This window comes from Fundulus heteroclitus, chromosome 24 (assembly GCF_011125445.2).
Source record: "Fundulus heteroclitus isolate FHET01 chromosome 24, MU-UCD_Fhet_4.1, whole genome shotgun sequence".
Lineage (NCBI taxonomy): Eukaryota > Metazoa > Chordata > Actinopteri > Cyprinodontiformes > Fundulidae > Fundulus > Fundulus heteroclitus.
In genome coordinates this window covers 22,423,911-22,441,308 of record NC_046384.1, presented here as the reverse complement: position 1 = coordinate 22,441,308, position 17,398 = coordinate 22,423,911, and the positions used below count along the sequence as shown (strand labels likewise).

General features: G+C 45.1%; 1 protein-coding gene across 1 annotated transcript in view; it reads left to right on the top strand.

Annotated features, from left to right (window-relative positions):
* The window catches only part of hecw2b (HECT, C2 and WW domain containing E3 ubiquitin protein ligase 2b), a 57,480-nt gene that overhangs the window by 9,514 nt on the left and 30,568 nt on the right, over positions 1-17,398 (top strand). The window contains 14 exon segments of the mRNA XM_036128536.1: positions 3,389-3,489; positions 3,636-4,468; positions 4,567-4,717; positions 5,298-5,456; positions 9,317-9,418; positions 9,847-9,997; positions 10,303-10,406; positions 11,833-11,957; positions 12,629-12,814; positions 12,911-13,060; positions 13,687-13,789; positions 15,114-15,210; positions 16,553-16,636; positions 17,300-17,397. Coding sequence (XP_035984429.1) covers positions 3,389-3,489; positions 3,636-4,468; positions 4,567-4,717; positions 5,298-5,456; positions 9,317-9,418; positions 9,847-9,997; positions 10,303-10,406; positions 11,833-11,957; positions 12,629-12,814; positions 12,911-13,060; positions 13,687-13,789; positions 15,114-15,210; positions 16,553-16,636; positions 17,300-17,397 — 2,444 coding nt within the window.

Sequence of the window (17,398 nt, the reverse complement as noted above, 5' to 3'; positions counted from 1 at the left end):
ACACAGACTGTGAAACCGTCCTGCAGAACTTCTACGTTTAAAGAGCGTTGTCCGCATGGAATACATAATGTGTCTGCAGATATTTATCCCTGTTGTTGGAAGAAGTACCAGCCAAATCATTTAAATGGAAATTATGAAGTCATTTCTCTTTGCACCTTTGACTTTCAAACTGTAAATTGGTTTAGGTTTTATGTGTACAACACAAATTAGGAGGAAGCTGGTGATAAACCTGTTCATCTGGACTAAATGAGGAAAACGATTCAGAAAGTGATTTGTTGTAGGTTGTTGTGCAATTATACACTGCTTAAAGTTATTTAATGTTTCATAAATTACTCATTGTCTGTTAAGTATTGTCTGGTGATGATCAGCTCTTAAGCTGATATCAGGACAATAGTTGAAAGGGATGAATTCAAGCACCAGCGATCTTTTAACAGCAATCTCTGCACACATATAGAATAAAGGAGTGGCAACTTCTTCAAGTTCAAGAATTTAATAACAGAAATAAAATGATCATCCAGAGAACATCACTAATTAATGATGTTTATCTGAATTAACATTATATTTATATCTACAAATCCTCTCTACTAGGCTTAACTAAACTACTAGGCAAAATTAAGATTAAAAAAAGCTAAGCTAAGGAACTATTTACAATGAACAAACCGAACAAAAGACAAAACAAAAGTGGTTGATCATGATCAGAATAACTCAGTGAATCCTTGTTCACAGATCTGACTTAAAGATCATGGAATGGAGTTAAATTAGCTTAACTAATTTAGAACAACATTTGGCATGTGTTTCAATCCATTCTCAATGCAAATGCCGAGTTACACAAGACATTATTTGAGGAAATAACATTTTAAAGAGTGATTTGCTCAGTAAAATCATTAACTTTAGGGACGATTTTATTAATGCAATTATACCTCCGGCAGGCTAGGGGTCACTGTAGCGATTGGTCACTAAAATCGGCTAATCCTAAAGTTAAACAAAATGGCTTTAAATCGACATTAATATTCCATACTAATGCGGTAATAACGCTCATAGCACTATGGAGCGATGGCGGACCGAAACGAACAAGCCTTATGCTTGAAATTAGCTTTTTTTTGTGCCTATCCGGGAACCGGAAGCTAATAGCTGTTTGGCTAGCAGACCTTCAGCGCTATCTTTAAAGACTTCAGCTTTATTTTTAGCCATAGCGAGTGGGCCGGATAACATAAACATTAATATCTTATCAATGTATGAAGCCCTTGTGGAGATAACCTTTGTTATAACCATAAAAATGACATGGTATCAAAATGCTAATGGAAGCTATGTTGGTTAGCTCCCTGTGTTTAAATACACAATGTAGGCGTTACACAAGCTTTCCAAACAGATCATGTAACTCTCCCTGCTCATCCTCTGCCAAACCTGTCGGTGCCTCGGTGTGAGTTCGGTTCACTTTGGCCAACCAAGGAAGAGCAGTGGAAAGCAGGGGAGACGTTGGTTCTTTGGGCAGCGGGCTAGCTGCTTAGCAGCAGCAGACATGCGGCCAGCCACAACACCGTCGCGATAAGCCTGCCCGATGTCCTGCATACAGTTTCTGAGCTCTCAGCTTGTCTGGTGAGGGAAGGCCACCGATCCACCGTGTCACGTCCGCTTTCCTGCAACAGCTGACAAAAACAAACAAAGCTGCATTCTTTACTTCACGGCTGGTTGTGCAGAAGTCAGAGTGCAATTTAGCTTCGATTGGGTCGGTGAATCTCCAAACTCAATCGAGTTCTCCGCTCCACAGACGACGAGTTTCTCCCCATTGCTGTCCCAACAAAACAGCGGGAACTGAGTTTCAGAGAGGAGCATTTTTACTCAGCTTGTGGGTCTTTTGGGCCCCATGAGGCCCGCATGGTGGCTGGTGCAGGGCGGACTCTCTCCTCGAGAGTCCCAGGAAGGAGTGGACGTCTGAGTCCGAGTCCCATGTGGCTTGGAGGGCATGGCTGGCTGGCCTGTCTCAGCCAGCGTGGGCCCTGTCCTCCAGAGCAGACCAAGGAAGAAGGTGGATAGTGACTGAGTGTCTGAGTAGGGTTCATAGCTGGTGAGGCACTGACGTCATCAGAGTCAAATATATACACTCTACAGAGTAGACTCATTGCAAAGTGCTGAAGGAGACTGATTGAGCCAAATCAATTCACCAAGATACATGGAAAAATATATTGATTCTTTGATGAAAAAAAATAAAACTAAATTATTTGTCATTTGATTGGTAACAGTTTATGAGTTATGATGGATTTCTGCATTTGTAACACATTTTAAAACTATAGCCCACATTACGCACATTTCATCACAAAAACAAAACGTGAATAATTATCGCTGTCTTACCTCTACTTATAAATGAAGTCCATGCGGCGCTCTTTCTGCACAAAAAATATCATCATTTTCCGGTAAAAGTTCTCTTTATCTTCTTCAGTTTTAAAAGTCTCTCAGTCTCAGTGGAGCTCACTGCCAGGGAGGAAAGCCTTCCTTCATCAGTCCTGTTCCAGCTGGATGTTTAGAGTCTTTTTAGTGCTTTACTTGTTTAGCAGAACTCTGTAATAATACAGCCATAACTTGATGAATGAAATATTGATTATTAGCTGGTTGGAGGTCCAACTTTAACATTTGATCTGAGTCATCCTCTGCATAATTTAGGCTTCTAAACTCCCGAAAGGCTTTGAAAAGATACAAAAGTCAGAATTTAAAAGGAGGAAGGTCTTTCGGGTCCACCAGGTTCAGACAACAAAAGAAAGCAGTCCTCAATAAACTGATAAGGCACGCCTTGTTTTTGGCCTGGGTCTATTTGCATCAACTCGGAGTGAATCGGGCCCCTGGATGTGCCGTTCTGAACGACCCGGTGCCTTGCTCACTGGATGGGGGAATCCCAGCACAGTGGCCCAGAGGTCGACTCTCCGGGGCGACGCCAGCTGTTTTCATGCACCACAGGCGTTAGATGCTTATGGTTCCTCTCTTTGGAATCCAGAATTGGACTGGTGTCTTGATGGATCCGCTGGGTGTTGCTTTAACCACAGCTGCATTAAGACAGAACAAAAGACACTTCCTGAAACCATGAAATTTGATTAATAGGTTTGCATTTAAAAATACACTAAAACATTATCAAACCTTTAAATACCCTGCTGTTTAAGAGAAGGTTCTAACGACACAACTAGATAAGATACCAACGGCTGAAAGCAGTTTAATCGAGGCCTGCAGACAGGAACTGAATTAGCACAGAAGCACCGTTACCTTTAAGGAACTTAATTGATGCTCACGCAGAACCAAACAAGGTTTCAGTCAGCAGCTTCAGGCTCTGACATCTTCTGTGAATAAGATTTTATTCTAGCTCAGTATAAAGTTGTGTGTGTGTGTGTGTGTGTACCTATAGGGATCATCAGGTGAGCTACAGCCTGTGTCGCCGCCTCCCCACGGACCACGTCAGTGGCCAGCTTCAGTTCAGCGTGGACATCACTTCCTCCGGACACGAAGGTGTGTTTGTCTGTCTGCACGTCAGAGGTGGCTGTCAGGCAGCGTTGAAGCCCATCGCAATGAAAAGTTTCCATTGTGGTGAACTGTGTTTTAAAATGATGAAACCCAGCCCACACTACCCCCCCCCCCCCTCCTCTGCTCCTCAGAAGCCTCCCCAGATGCTGTTGGGACCATCCTGGGCAGCGGAGGAGACCCCGGCAGCCCGTCTGATGATGAAGACCTCCCTCAGGCTTCCTCATCGTCCCGCGTCACAGCTGGACCCTCCCCCACGGGTTCTGACGACGGCCCCTTGTTGGTGAACGGCGTTTGTTGCTATGGCGACGACAGCGTGTGGCAGGAGCCTGGACACGCGGGTGGGGGCGACCCGCCCCCTGCGGCTCCGGGGCTCCACGCCCATCGACAGGTGTCCCTCAACGACTACCTTGATGCCCTCGAGGGCCCCACAGGTCCCGGGGACCGACCTTCGGTGGGGCCCCTGCCGAAGCTGCGCTCCAGCTTTCCCACTGACACGCGGCTCAACGCCATGCTGCACATTGACTCGGATGAGGACGAGGACCCGGGGGGGCAGCACAGGGAGCCGTCGCAGGAGACCAGGACGGAGCCGAGCTCAGACTCTGTGAGCAGGCCAGCTGCACTGCAGAGCGAGGGATTAAAGGAAGACGCTGGCGCAGGAGAAGGTGCCTCCGCTGCTGCTCAGCCTCAGGGTGGGCCTCCAGAGGCCGGATATGAAGGAGCAGCTGACGGAGGGGAAAATGAAGACTGTGCTCCAAGCGGAGCATCTGTAGCTGGGGTTGAAGGGGCTACTGGGGCGGTGACTGGAGAACCCTCCACAGCTGGAGAAACCTCATCCCAAAAGCCTGCCGGTGAGGCTGCTGCAGCCGACCCACAGGAGGATTCAGTCCCTGAATGTTCCTGTCAGGAGCAGAGCAGCAGGATGGGGACCTGTAGCCCCTCGCTTGGTCCTCTTTCACCTATTCAAGTAAGCAGAGTGGCTTCTTTTGACTCCACAGTCAACAGCTCGCATCTTACAGGGGCGTCTAAACAGTTCTGCTGCATCATCTCCTTCTCTGCCACCAGGAGGTCGAAACAAGAAAAGAACTTGCTCCAAAAGCGGAGGAGGAAGGGGCGGAGTCATCGAGCAGCGAGGCAAACGGGCCGGTTGGTGCATGCGCTCCGAGCTGCAGCAGCAGCAGCAGCGCCGTGGGAGGAGCGGGCAGTTCTGAAGCTGGTAGGTGGTTTCACAGGATGCTGCAACCTGTGGACAGCCTGTAAGTCGACTTAAAGGGAAACGGTGTCTTCATCATCATCATCAGTGGGAACAGCAGTGGTCACCTTCAACACACTCCCCATGCCTTGGATAGTTTTAAGACGGGATGTATTTAAATGATGTTTAAGGAAGCCCAGCCAGTCCTCGGCTGTTCAGCAGTCCCTCCTCCAGTTTAAAATACACTTTCACCTGTATATGAAATCAGAATCTGCTTTGTGCACCATCACTGAATTTGGTTCACAGCATACAGACAGGAGGAAGTGCAGCCTACTTATTTTGTTCCACAGCGGTCGTTCTGACTACTTGGGCTCTAAAGGTGTTAATCAGAGAGACGGTCTCGGAGAAGAAACCGTGTCTGTGGTGGATGATTTTAGAAAACAGAGAACAAAGAATGCTGTGAGCGACTGGATGAATAAACGTGACGATGAAGCAGGAAGGAAGGAGCAAATGTTGCTGCAGATTACCTGAGCGAGTAGAGAGGAACATAGCAGCACCTAGTGCAGTCAGTCCCTCACACAGCTGTTGTCTCTGTCTCCGTAAGGCTCCAGGGCTGAAGGCGGGGACGAGGAAGGGCGGCCCAAAGGAGCAGAGGTGTGGAGGAGGCAGTCCATGCAGGCGTCTGCAGCCCGTGCACAGCGCCAGGAGGAGGCGGGGGCTCCACTGACTGACAGCAGGACGTTGCTTGGTGATGGAGAGCTTGGTGAGGTTCTTGAACTAACCTTCAGGGTCCTTAACCCTCTTCTCAGTTATTGCTCTGTGGATAACATCAGCATGCTTAGTTGGGCTTCACGTCGGTCCCCCTCAGCCACGCACTTTGGGTAGGGATCATCAAGGGTATGGTATGATCATAGGCTGGCAGTTAATCCGTCCTCTTTGCTGAATTGGTAGAGTTCATTTAAATTGGTTGGTTTGCTGGCACAGATTAGAAGTTTTTAATGTGTGCAAATGTTCACTGCTGTTAACGTAAAAGCCTTCAGGAAGGTGATCGCAGACACTTGAAGTTATCTATTCTAAACCCAGTTTAATTGGAACATCCAGCCATTCCAGTTTTGATATGATGTTGAAGGATGTTGGGTTAGTCCTCCCCCCTCTGTCTTTCATTTATTTTGTACAAAGTAGTAATGTTTAAACTGGACAAATGTCCATTAAAACGTGAAGGTGTTCTGTCTTCAGCTCCTTCTCAGTCCTGGTCTCTGTGGACACTGGATCTAGTGTTCTAGCAGATTGCAGTTTGTGGGAGGGATCGTTAGCTGCTTGATAGCTTGTGAACTCCCTTAAGGTGCAAATTAAACAAGTGATTTACATGTTATCCCTGAATATAAGTGTCATCAGTCAATCAATGCTTTATAAACAGGAAATAACATATTCCTTAATATAAGTTACTTCTGACTATAAATTGCACCGGACTCTGCGCATTGATTTAGAATTTTATTTCACACAGTCCAACACTAGAAACTGACATTTAATCTGGTAAGGCAACTTATTCAGTTATACAGCTGCGTCCACAACCAGCTGAATAATGGGACCTGCCTGGGAGGTTGAATGGGGAAAATTAGCATAACAAGCTACAACTCCACCTGGGAAACGTCTCGTCAGCACATTTCAGCGTAACGGGCCGTTATGCCGTCAGCACTGGACGGTTTACTCACACGATGACTTTCAAGAATCTGGCGGAGACTGGGTGTGAGAGGCAGGTATATAGGCAGAGTCACAGGTGAAACTCATGCAGCTAATTACGATCAGCGCAGGTGACGCTGCTCCCTCTGATTAGCAGAGCACTGAGGATCTAAAGACATATAGCACATGGAGTCAGAGCAGTGTTACACTGAGGGGGCAGGATGGGCCCAGAAATCAGTGACTCCTCTAAGTAACTCAGACTTATGTGCTGCTGATGTCCATGGTGTCCACTGGGACACCCTAATGTGTCCTGCTCATCACTCCAGGGGCACCGTAGTCCTGGACAACACCTTTTTCTTTACAGAGCATCTTCTCAGCGGGTTTTAGAAAAACACCTTCAGAACGTCTGCTGGTGTCTGGTTATGTACCACCACATGACTGTGTGTCACTGAGTGGATGTTAAGAAAACAAGTTTTAAAAAAGCATTAATGCTACAATTTAGAGGTCTGGCACGTTCAATTTAGCTATTTAATTTTAGGTTAATTCCTCATTAAGTTGTGTATGTTTATACAATGACCGTTTAATTTAGTGAAATAAAGCATAAAATTTGGGAAAGTTGTGCCGCAGTGTGCTGTAGTAATTTCTGTCCCATGTGGGGAACCTGAGATGTCTCCATTTCTTTCATTTCCTTCCACCTCATCCGTGTGATGCTCTTCCTCCTCCAGCATTATAGTACCATTAGACCCGTGCTTTTCTAGTCTTATCTTCATTTGTTCATATAGAAAGAATCCGTTGTATCTCTGTATTTTTGTCCTGTCCATAGAACTGCTCCCTCACTGCGCTCACAGACAGGCTGGATAAGCATGGAGGCGTGGTAGAGTTGTGTTGCCTTCAGTTATAGTTGGAGGTGGACATTTATTTAGTTTCTATCTTTTTTATATAATTATTAATTATTATAATTATTATATAATTTAATACGCTATCACCCCTTAAAGTTGGTTGTGTCACCCTGTACCACAGCTGCTACCAAGCGTGATACCAGGCATTGGCTATTTGTCATCCATCCTCTATTTTACACAACAGTCCCTATTCAGCCAGAGTAGATGATATGTGAACATTAACAAACTTTTTAAAGTGCTTTCACAACATCTCAATAGGATTTAAGTCCGGACTTTGACTAGACCACTCCAGAATCTTGTATTGGCCTTCTTTGAGCTCCTTCAGGGGTGGACCTGGTGATGTCCTTTGGATCAGTGCCCTGGTTAAAAACCATGTTGAAGCAAAGCCGGACATTCTCCTTCAGGATGTTCTGTTAGAGAACATAATTTATGGTTCTGTTAACTATAGCAAGTCTACCTGACCCTGAAACAGCAAAGCAGCCCAGACCATCTTAGCACTCTCCATTGGAGGCTATTTCTGAGCAGTAGCTCTGATCTGTTATTCAGTCATGATCTCTGACCTTAACTAAGACAATGAGGCAGAAGTTTAGATGTTGGTTCTGGGTTCTCCAGTGACCTCCTGGATGAGTCCGTTCTGCACTCGCAGAGTCATGGTGGACTGGGAAGGTTCTCCGCCGTTCTGTATTTCCTCCATGCGTGGCAACGGTTCTCTCTGCGGTTAGCTGTAGTTCTTCCAGACTGACAGATATCAGTGACTTTGTTTCTCATCTGTTCCTGGAGCCATTTATATTTTTCACAAAGGGACCAGGTTGGTTTTCATCGTTTAAAAAAAAAAAAACCTTTATTAAAAAAAATAGAAAATCATTTGAAACAGATTTTTGTACCTACTCGGGTAATCTTGATCTAATGAAAATGTCTGTGATCAACTGAAACAATTACTTAAAGGGAGAAGAAAAATGAAAAGAAGTGAAAAACTGTAGAAACCTAAGGAAAGACAATGCGCTGTACATATTGGAGCCGGTACATTGATCTTTAAATCGGCTACAGCTGAATGTTGTCCAATCGCTGCACCCTGAAGGATGGCAGACGTCTCATACTTAGCCCTACTTCTATTACCCGTACGCTGCCTTTACCGCAGCACTGGACCAATGCCCTGAGCAGACCCCCATGTCACATCTGGCCATGCATGCACTGGAGAAACGAGGATGATGGGGTTATTGGATGATGTTAGCGCACAGTACTTCAAACAGATGTATTTCATCATTTCCATCCATCCATCGTCTATACCTGCTTATCCTTGTCATTGGGCGTGAGGCGGGGTTCGCCCTAGACAAGTCGCCAGCCCATCGCAGCGACACTCACAGAGCAATTTACAGAGCAATTAATCTAACAGCAGTCATTCTGCAATGTGGGAGGATGTGGAGCGCCCGGAGAGAAACCACATCTGGATGGAAAGAACATGCAAAGTCCACGCAGAAAGGCCACGATTGGAGCACACAATCACAATCACAATCAGAATCAAGTTTATCAGCAAGTAGGTTTGCACTAACAAGGAATTTGACTTGGTGTTGATGGTGCAGACAACATATATATATATATATATACATATATACATATATATATATATATATATATATATATATATATATAATACACACCCTGTATAAAACAACTCAGGGCCTTTATTTCTTCACTTCCTGGCAATAAACCAGACTAAACGTTTCCTGTTTCAGGTCTGTGAGGATTTATCAAATTTAGTTTGATTTCCTAAATGCCAGAATAATGAAAGAGAGAATTTCTGAAACGGACAAAAGTAACAAAACAAATCTTCAAAGATGTCTCATTATTCTGTCACGTAGCTGCTGGAAATGATTTTGTAATTCTAACCTGATCTGAAACGTGAAGCGTTTAATGTCGGGCGGTGAGAAACAGGCTGCTTTTCATGCAGTGTATCTAATGTCTTATTGAAGTGTACATTAATACCCATGAAAATGTGAGATGTTGGCGAGCTGTGACTGATTCAGGTCTTGTATGTTTGATGCAGGGGCCACAGCTCAGGTCAACGGCCATCAGTCTGTTCGATCGCTGCCCTCCATCCGCCATGACATCAGCCGCTATCAGAGAGTAGATGAGCCTCTGCCACCTAGTGGGTGTTTGCATGTCCTACAGGGAATCTACGGGAACGTTCACAACATGCCATGCTTTTATTTTTGTAGGACACATTTTCAGAGTAGCTGTGAAGCTTCACTTGCAGGATGATGTTACTTCTGAATAAAGATTTGCCACCTTCTGGCAGAAGACATGTACTACAGCAGCAGAATACCTACTACAAACATTGTTAAAATGAAAATAGAGAGGGAGCAGGAATTCAGTATGATGTCCCAGTGAAAGCGAGGGTGCTTGTTAACTCTAACTTAGTTCTCTGGAGTCTTTGCTGTTAGTTTGATTGGGTCAAATGTAGGAGCAGAATGTTTCCTGCCTGCTTACCTTCATTACCTGCATGTTGTGAGTGTGTGGCTGGTTGTGTCGTCGGCCATCAGTCGGCAACCTTTCCCCGCTGTCCTCCTCATCCAGATTGGGAGGCTCGCATCGACAGCCACGGCCGCATCTTTTACGTGGATCACGTGAACAGAACGACGACGTGGCAGCGGCCCACCGCTCCCCCCGCCCCGCAGACTCTCCAGAGGTCCAGCTCCATACAGCAGATGGAGCAGCTGAACCGCAGGTGAGAGCCGACACCCCGGTGCCAGGTGTGGCACAGGCCGCAGTCATCCCAGATTTCCTGGGAGGATGAGAGCTTAGGAGGTTGTTCTCTTTCTCTGATTGGACGAGCAGACACCCCTTATCACTGCCTCTAAAAGTCCTACTTAGGAATAGCTCTAACAAGGTGTCCACCAGTGCAGATAACTTTTTTAAAGTGAAACATGACATTTAATGGCAAAAGAATTTAAAAATTGACCCATTTTTCCACCTGTACACTATTCTCAGCTAATATTTAGCATTAACTGAGACATGAATCCACATCTGCAGGTATCAGAGCATCCGAAGGACGATAACGAACGACAGCAGACAGGAGGATCAGCCAGCCTGTGAGCTGCTTGGGGATGAGACTGACATGCATCCCTCTGTTCCAGGTAGTCCACTACCCGTTCACTACAGCGCCTTGAGAAAAACACACATACCCCTCAAGGTCCTACATTTTGTCTTGTTAGAACCACAATGTGTTTAAACCGCGCAAACTAGCACATAACTGGAAAATGGAAAGAAAATTCGGTGCATTGAAGGGTTTGTTCACTAAAGAGTTATTATTCAATTCAATTCAATTGAATTTAATTTTATTTATATAGCGCCAATTCATGAAACATGTCATCTCAAGGCGCTTTCAATCAGATTATGCAGATTGAAAGATTATGCAAGTCAAATTCAATCATATTATACAGATTGGGTCAGATTATACAGATTGGTCAAAAATGTCCTATATAAGGAAACCAGTTGATTGCATCAAAGTCCCGACAAGCAGCATTCACTCCTGGGGAAGCGTAGAGCCACAGGGAGAGTCGTCTGCATTGTACATGGCTTTGCTGCAATCCCTCATACTGAGCAAGCATGAAGCGACAGTGGGAAGAAAAACTCCCCATTAACGGGAAGGAAAAACCTCCGGCAGAACCGGGCTCAGTATGAACGGTCATCTGCCTCGACCGACTGGGGTTACAGAAGACAGAACAGAGACACAACAAGAGAGACAAAAAAGCACAGAAGCACACATTGATCTAGTAATCTGTTCTACATTAGATGGTAGTAGCGGGTGAGCCGTCTTCTCTGGATGATGTCACAGTTAACAGAACGCCAGACCAGGTGTACCTACTATGAAGAAAAAAGAGAGAGAACAGAAAGTTAAAGCAGAAATGACAACACATAATGCATAATTGAAGAACAGTAGAACTCAGCAGAGAGAGAGAAATAGACCCTGATGTCCTCCAGCAGCCTAAGCCTATAGCAGCATAACTATAGAGGTAGCTCAGGGTAACATCAGCCACTCTGACTAGAAGCTTTGTCAAAAAGGAAAGTTTTAAGATTAGTCTTAAAAGTAGACAGGGTGTCTGCCTCACGGACCAAAACTGGGAGTTGGTTCCACAGGAGAGGAGCCTGATAGCTAAAGGATCTGCCTCCCATTCTACTTTTAGAGACTCTAGGAACCACCAGCAGACCTGCAGTCTGAGAACGAAGTGCTCTGTTAGGAACATACGAGGTAATCAGAGCTCTGATATATGAAGGAGAATTTTAAATTCTATTCTTGATTTAACAGGAAGCCAATGAAGGGAAGCTAAAATTGGAGAAATATGATCCCTCTTGTTGATTTTCATCAGAACTCTTGCTGCAGCATTTTGGATCAGCTGAAGGCTTTGAACTGCATTTTGTGGAATTCCTGATAGTAAAGAATTACAATAGTCCAGCCTTGAAGTAACAAATGCATTATGAGGTTTTGGCATATTATTCCTCATTCCTCAAACATCTTTTTCCACCGTTTTTGTTCCTGACGTTGTGCGTTTCACCCTGCAGAGCTCCGGAGGGACACCAGCGGGGCTCAGGCCAGCTCCAGGTCTCGCATCTCCTTGCTGCTGCAGTCCCCCAGCGCCAAGTTCCTCACCAGCCCCGACTTCTTCACTGTGCTGCATTCCAACCCTGTATGTAAACCACCAGTCCAGATGTAACCCATGAGACTCAGACTCGGTGGATCATAAAAGTGAACCATTGTCTATCTAAAGAAAACAGCTGGCGGTACTGAATCTTCACTCCGAAGCTTTCTTATCACCACAGACCGCCTTTTCTTTCACTATCAGACTAAACATGGCCTGTTTTAGGTCAAGGATGACATCTATCCATCATACGTATCTGTTTATCCTTAGTGGCTCACGGCCGTGGGCTGGTGCCGTTCTTCACTGGGCAAGAGGCAGGGTAGACCTGGACAGGTGTCCTGTCCCTCATAGGGCCGCTCAGAGACTGCCAAAGAGGGTCATTTACAGAGGCTGGTTACCCAGAATACCAAAGTTAGAGCTTCTAAAAAGTAATATTCAAACTTCTTTAAAAAAAGTAATCTCTCATTCTGGCATTATCAAACAGAAACACTGTTGGTGATCCTAAATGATCTAAAACAGGAAATTTTTAGTCCAGTTCTCTATCAGATATTCTTCTTATAACTGTATGTAAACAGCTGGTTTCTACTGTAATTGCCACACCCTGGCATAGTTATACAACATTGTTAGTTCTCCAGACTCTGACCAGGGGTTGTTACTCGTCTGTTTACATGACTGGTGACACACTCTGATTGTGACTCTCTGTCTGCCTGTGAACCCAGAGTGCCTACCGCATGTTCACCACCAACACATGTCTGAAGCATATGATCAGTAAGGTTCGCAGAGATGCGCACCACTTTGAGCGCTACCAGCACAACCGCGACCTGGTGGCTTTCCTCAACATGTTCGCCAACAAACAGCTGGAGCTGCCCAGAGGCTGGGAGATGAAGCACGACCACAGCGGCAAGGTCCGGCTGCCAAACAAAGCAGTTACTTTGTCTCCACAGGTCTGGGTCGGGGTCTGGAAAAAACTCATAAGGGTATGACATTTTGTGCCTCTGCAGCCTTTCTTTGTGGACCACAACTGCCGTGCCACCACCTTCATCGACCCCCGGCTGCCTGTTCAGAGCTCTCGGCCGAGCGTCCTGGCCCACCGGCAACACCTGACCCGGCAGCGCAGCCACAGCGCTGGGGAGGTCAGCCCGCGGCAGCTGGTAAGACCGTAGAAGCTGCGAATTCACGCCGTCCTTTGTCATCGAAAAACAACATGTTAGGGGTTATTACAGCCCAATATGTCCCTCACACATAGCAGCAAAGCAACATAAGGGGCTTGCCCACATGTTTTTCACATGTGGGCAAGCCAACTTAGTCCAACATCATTTTACGGTGCTTACGGCCGTGGTATGTTGTCAGAAACTCATTTATTTTTGAAACAGGTATCAGCGCACCACGAATAGCTGGCTTTCATCTTGAGTGCAGAATCATGTGAGATATCCCAGACGAGCCCCCAATAAATTATTATAGGAAACCCAGACAGAAAGGGGGAAAGCCAGCATGGTTATTTTTTCATGTGTTTACGGTAGAATAACACATGTGATAAAGTGATACAGAGGTGCAGTCAGCGCTAGCTGGATATTCCTGAAGTTAAGGAGTGAAAAGCGTGTTTTAAAGAGCAACAATCTGTTGTTCATCAGTTGTTGAAATGAACAGGTCACAGATCTGTCTGACAATTAAAAAGGCCTGAATACCTTGTCTCTACATCATGTCATGTTAAGATTTCACCGAGAGCGCATCAGAAACAAACTCCTGTTGTCTTCTACACGTCCTCCTGTCTTTACAGGTGGGTGAAGACACGCGTCATCCTGGTCCTCCCGTCTTGCCACGACCGTCTAGTACCTTCACCTCTGCTAACCGGGGGCAGTGCCAAGAGGTCGTCCCTGTGGGTCAGTATTCAGACAGACAAACATGCAATCACACATCCGCTGTCAGGCACCTTAAAAGAAATATCTGATGTGCTACTTTTTGCTTTATAGCCTTGGTATTAAACTTTACAGCGTTTTCTCTTTTCCTGCTGACCCCATGGACTGAAAAAATCCTTGTCCTGTAGTGACTGGTCTACTATTCTTTGCAGGGGGAGCAAATCCCATTTTAAACCAGGATTTATGGAGACATCATCGAGTCTTAAGTCAAATAATCTGATTTCTTGAAGTAAGCCCAGAGCTAATCCAACTTCCAAGGAGGACATAAATGAAACCTGGCAGATTTAACTTAAAATTAGAATCCTGTTTACCACATGGTGCTCGGTGAACATAGATTGACAAAAGACAGCTTAGAGAAAGAAGCGACCTGCTGAATGAATTTAATGAAGATGATTAAAGTGAGCACATCCATATGGGCGTAGCGTCTGTCTTTGCTTCGGGTCATGTAACTCAAATGATAGGAATTCTGCTAACTCCATTTTTTAGTAGTAGTTACCCTTGAGGATGTTGGATGTTCCTCTTTTGGACTTTAGAACAATCTTCCTAAAAAATGAATCGATGTTCCGGTTCATAAAACCAATCAATCAAGCTTGTTTTGTAGACTTTAGTCTTGTGTAAAGTGATACTCTCGGTCGGAATTGCCAAGCACGCAGCTGCTGCAGGGAGACTACTGGATGTGTTCAAGGCAGCAAACAATTCAGTGGAGCTCATGGAGTTCCACTGCAGCTACAGTATGTACAGTAGCGTTATTAGACTGCCTGGCTTCATTCTACCTGAGCTCACCTGAGAAAATCAGAGCGTTAACATAAAAAGAGACCAGAGCTGCAGCATGTTCTACATCCATTTAGCACAAGTAACCTGGGGAAGATGGAGATGCTCCCACCAACACTGTTTAGAGCAGCTTTGTAGGTGCTGGGTCATCATCACGGTACCGCCTTCCTGTGTCAGGGGTGTGTCCTAAAATGGCTTAAAAGCAATTATAATTTACTTATGTTCCATACTTTCACAATTAGTTTTTGTTAATTAAATCTTGCGATATACTACACCCTTTAAGAAGGTTTTAAAGAAGTAAAAGTCTGCATCAGAGCCCATCAGGGCTAGAAGGAACTGTTATAATATGGTCAGTGTCTCCTTCTGAAACACACTAAGTGTAATATCCATAATGAGGGAGGTGACATTTAAGGTTTTACCTAAACTGATGCTTTATTCTGCTTTTTAAACTTTTTTTTGTAATCTTTGTTGCTCTTTTTACTGAATGACTCTCCCACTCGTTTCTTGTCTCATTTAGCTTACAACGACAAGATCGTGGCTTTTCTTCGACAACCAAACATCTTTGAGATTTTGCAGGAGAGACAGCCGGACTTCAGCCGAAACCATGTGCTCAGGTACAGGGACACGTCTGCTCTCGTGGCCGCAGTCTTTGACAGGATGCATCTCTGTTTGTTTGCTTTTTAAACTTAGTGTGAGATGTCTGGACGTGAGGATCAAGATTATTCAGGAATCTCTGAACAGTGGAACAGTTTACACCTTAAAAAAAGCCAAAGTGATGATTTCTATCTGCTAAATGCCAGAATAATTAGAGAACCTTCTTTTCAACTTTCTTTTAAACCCATCCATTAGTTTCCATCCATTTTTACAGGGTTTGGTAGAATAGCTCTTCCACTTCAGACGTGGGTTAAACACTCTGGGTTTCCTGCACATCTGCCCACTAATGTTCTCTGGCACTGAGATCAGGACTCTATGGTGGCCATTCCCAAACATTGACTTTGCTTTGGTTTTAGTGTCCTCAGCCCAGGGGACATATCTAAGAAAATGTAGGTCTTTGTGGCAGAGGACATCTGCAAACTAGAGTCTGGTTTTTATGTTGCTTCTTCTCCCCTGAGTGACCTTTCAGCCCATATCAGTACAGGACTGTCTCTTGCTAGCTTCAGCAGCCAGGTCTTCGGCTTTGGTTCTGGTGTATATGCATTTCACAGCAGGACCCGTTCCTGTCTCCACCACAGAACCCGTCTCCTTCCTGAACAGGATGATGGGTGGACATTCCCTTGCTGGTTATAGCGGCATTTACATGTTAGAACAGATTAACGTGGAACCTTCAAGCATCTGGAGATTGCACCCAAGAATGAACCAGACACGCTAAGGTCCACATTTCTCTTCCTGATATCTTAACCTTGGATTTTTCCAGCATGTCCCACAAGGAGAGGGAGAGTTTGGGCTGTTGCCTTAAACTACGTCCACAGCTGGACCTCTGTTTCACTCAAAGGTTGTGAATCATGAAGTTTCAGTCTAGAAGCTTAAAAAGCCATGCCATCACTATGTGGGCTTTAGCCAGTAGATTGGAGACTTTCCTAAAAAAAAATCTCTCTTAATATTCTGGGATATAGCTCATATAAATCATCTTGAAAATCCTAACAGAACCAAAACAGGAAAAGTGTTTTTTATGTATATTTCCACCGTGGATGTCAGTATCTGTCGTTCACTGTATTTGATCAGCTGACTAGTGGTTCTGGAAAGGGTGAGCCACGCTGATTTGGTGATGTTATAAAATCCACCTTTAGTTCCAGATCAAGGTCGCTGGTGTAGAAAACTGAAACACTTCTTATTTAGAATGTAACAGGATTCTGCAGATACCAATGGAGTATGAAAAAGTAAGGAAGGCAAAGGAAAAGCTTGAAAGAGGAGAAATCGTCTGCATGGAAACTGATGTAATGTTTGATGTGCACACAGGGAGAAGGTCCAGCTGATCCGAAACGATGGAGTGTCAGGACTGACCCGACTGTCAGGAGATGCTGACCTCGTCATGCTGCTGAGGTGATGATAGAGTCTCTGCCTCACTGCTTACTACACACATAGTTTAACACTTGTCCCCAAATGGCAAACGCTGGTCCACATCTGCTCACCAAATACATTCTCATCCAGACACAGGCTGCTTATTAGGCTTTGATAGAAAAGACCTTTTACCCTTCGTTCCCTTTTCTGGTCCACTTGGCCACTCATGGTACAACAACGGGTGGGATTGACAACAAGGGGTCTGTGGGACAGCTGGTTACCCCGACAGGGGGAGAATGAGGAGCCAGACCAGGAAAGCCTCGTCATGAGGCACCCAGAGCAGGGCTGGACCATAATTCAATAACAATATAAATCCATCCATAGACGTATATCAATGATAGAAAAAAAGAGGGTCAATAAAAATGTTAATAGAGTAACAGTTTTCCTATCTTTAGTAATGTAGCCATGTAGGTTAATATTACAGTCATTAGATCCTCCCAGCCAATCACAACGCAGACCCAGGATGCTCCGTCACTAAGCTCCGCCCCCTTCAAAGGGTTCAGAGAGCACGTGTTATTTTTTCTTTTTTTATAAGAACGCACCATAGGAGGGCAGCACCCTTGGGCCCAGTTTATACATTTTATGTGAAGAAAGTTAATTTTGTGGTGAGTTACAGCTGAAATGTTTCTCTGTGTGCCCCTGCAGTCTGTTTGAAGATGAAGTGATGTCCTACGTGCCTCCTCATGCCTTACTTCTCCCCAGCTACTGCCAGTCACCTCGGGGGTCCCCTGTTTCCTCCTCCCC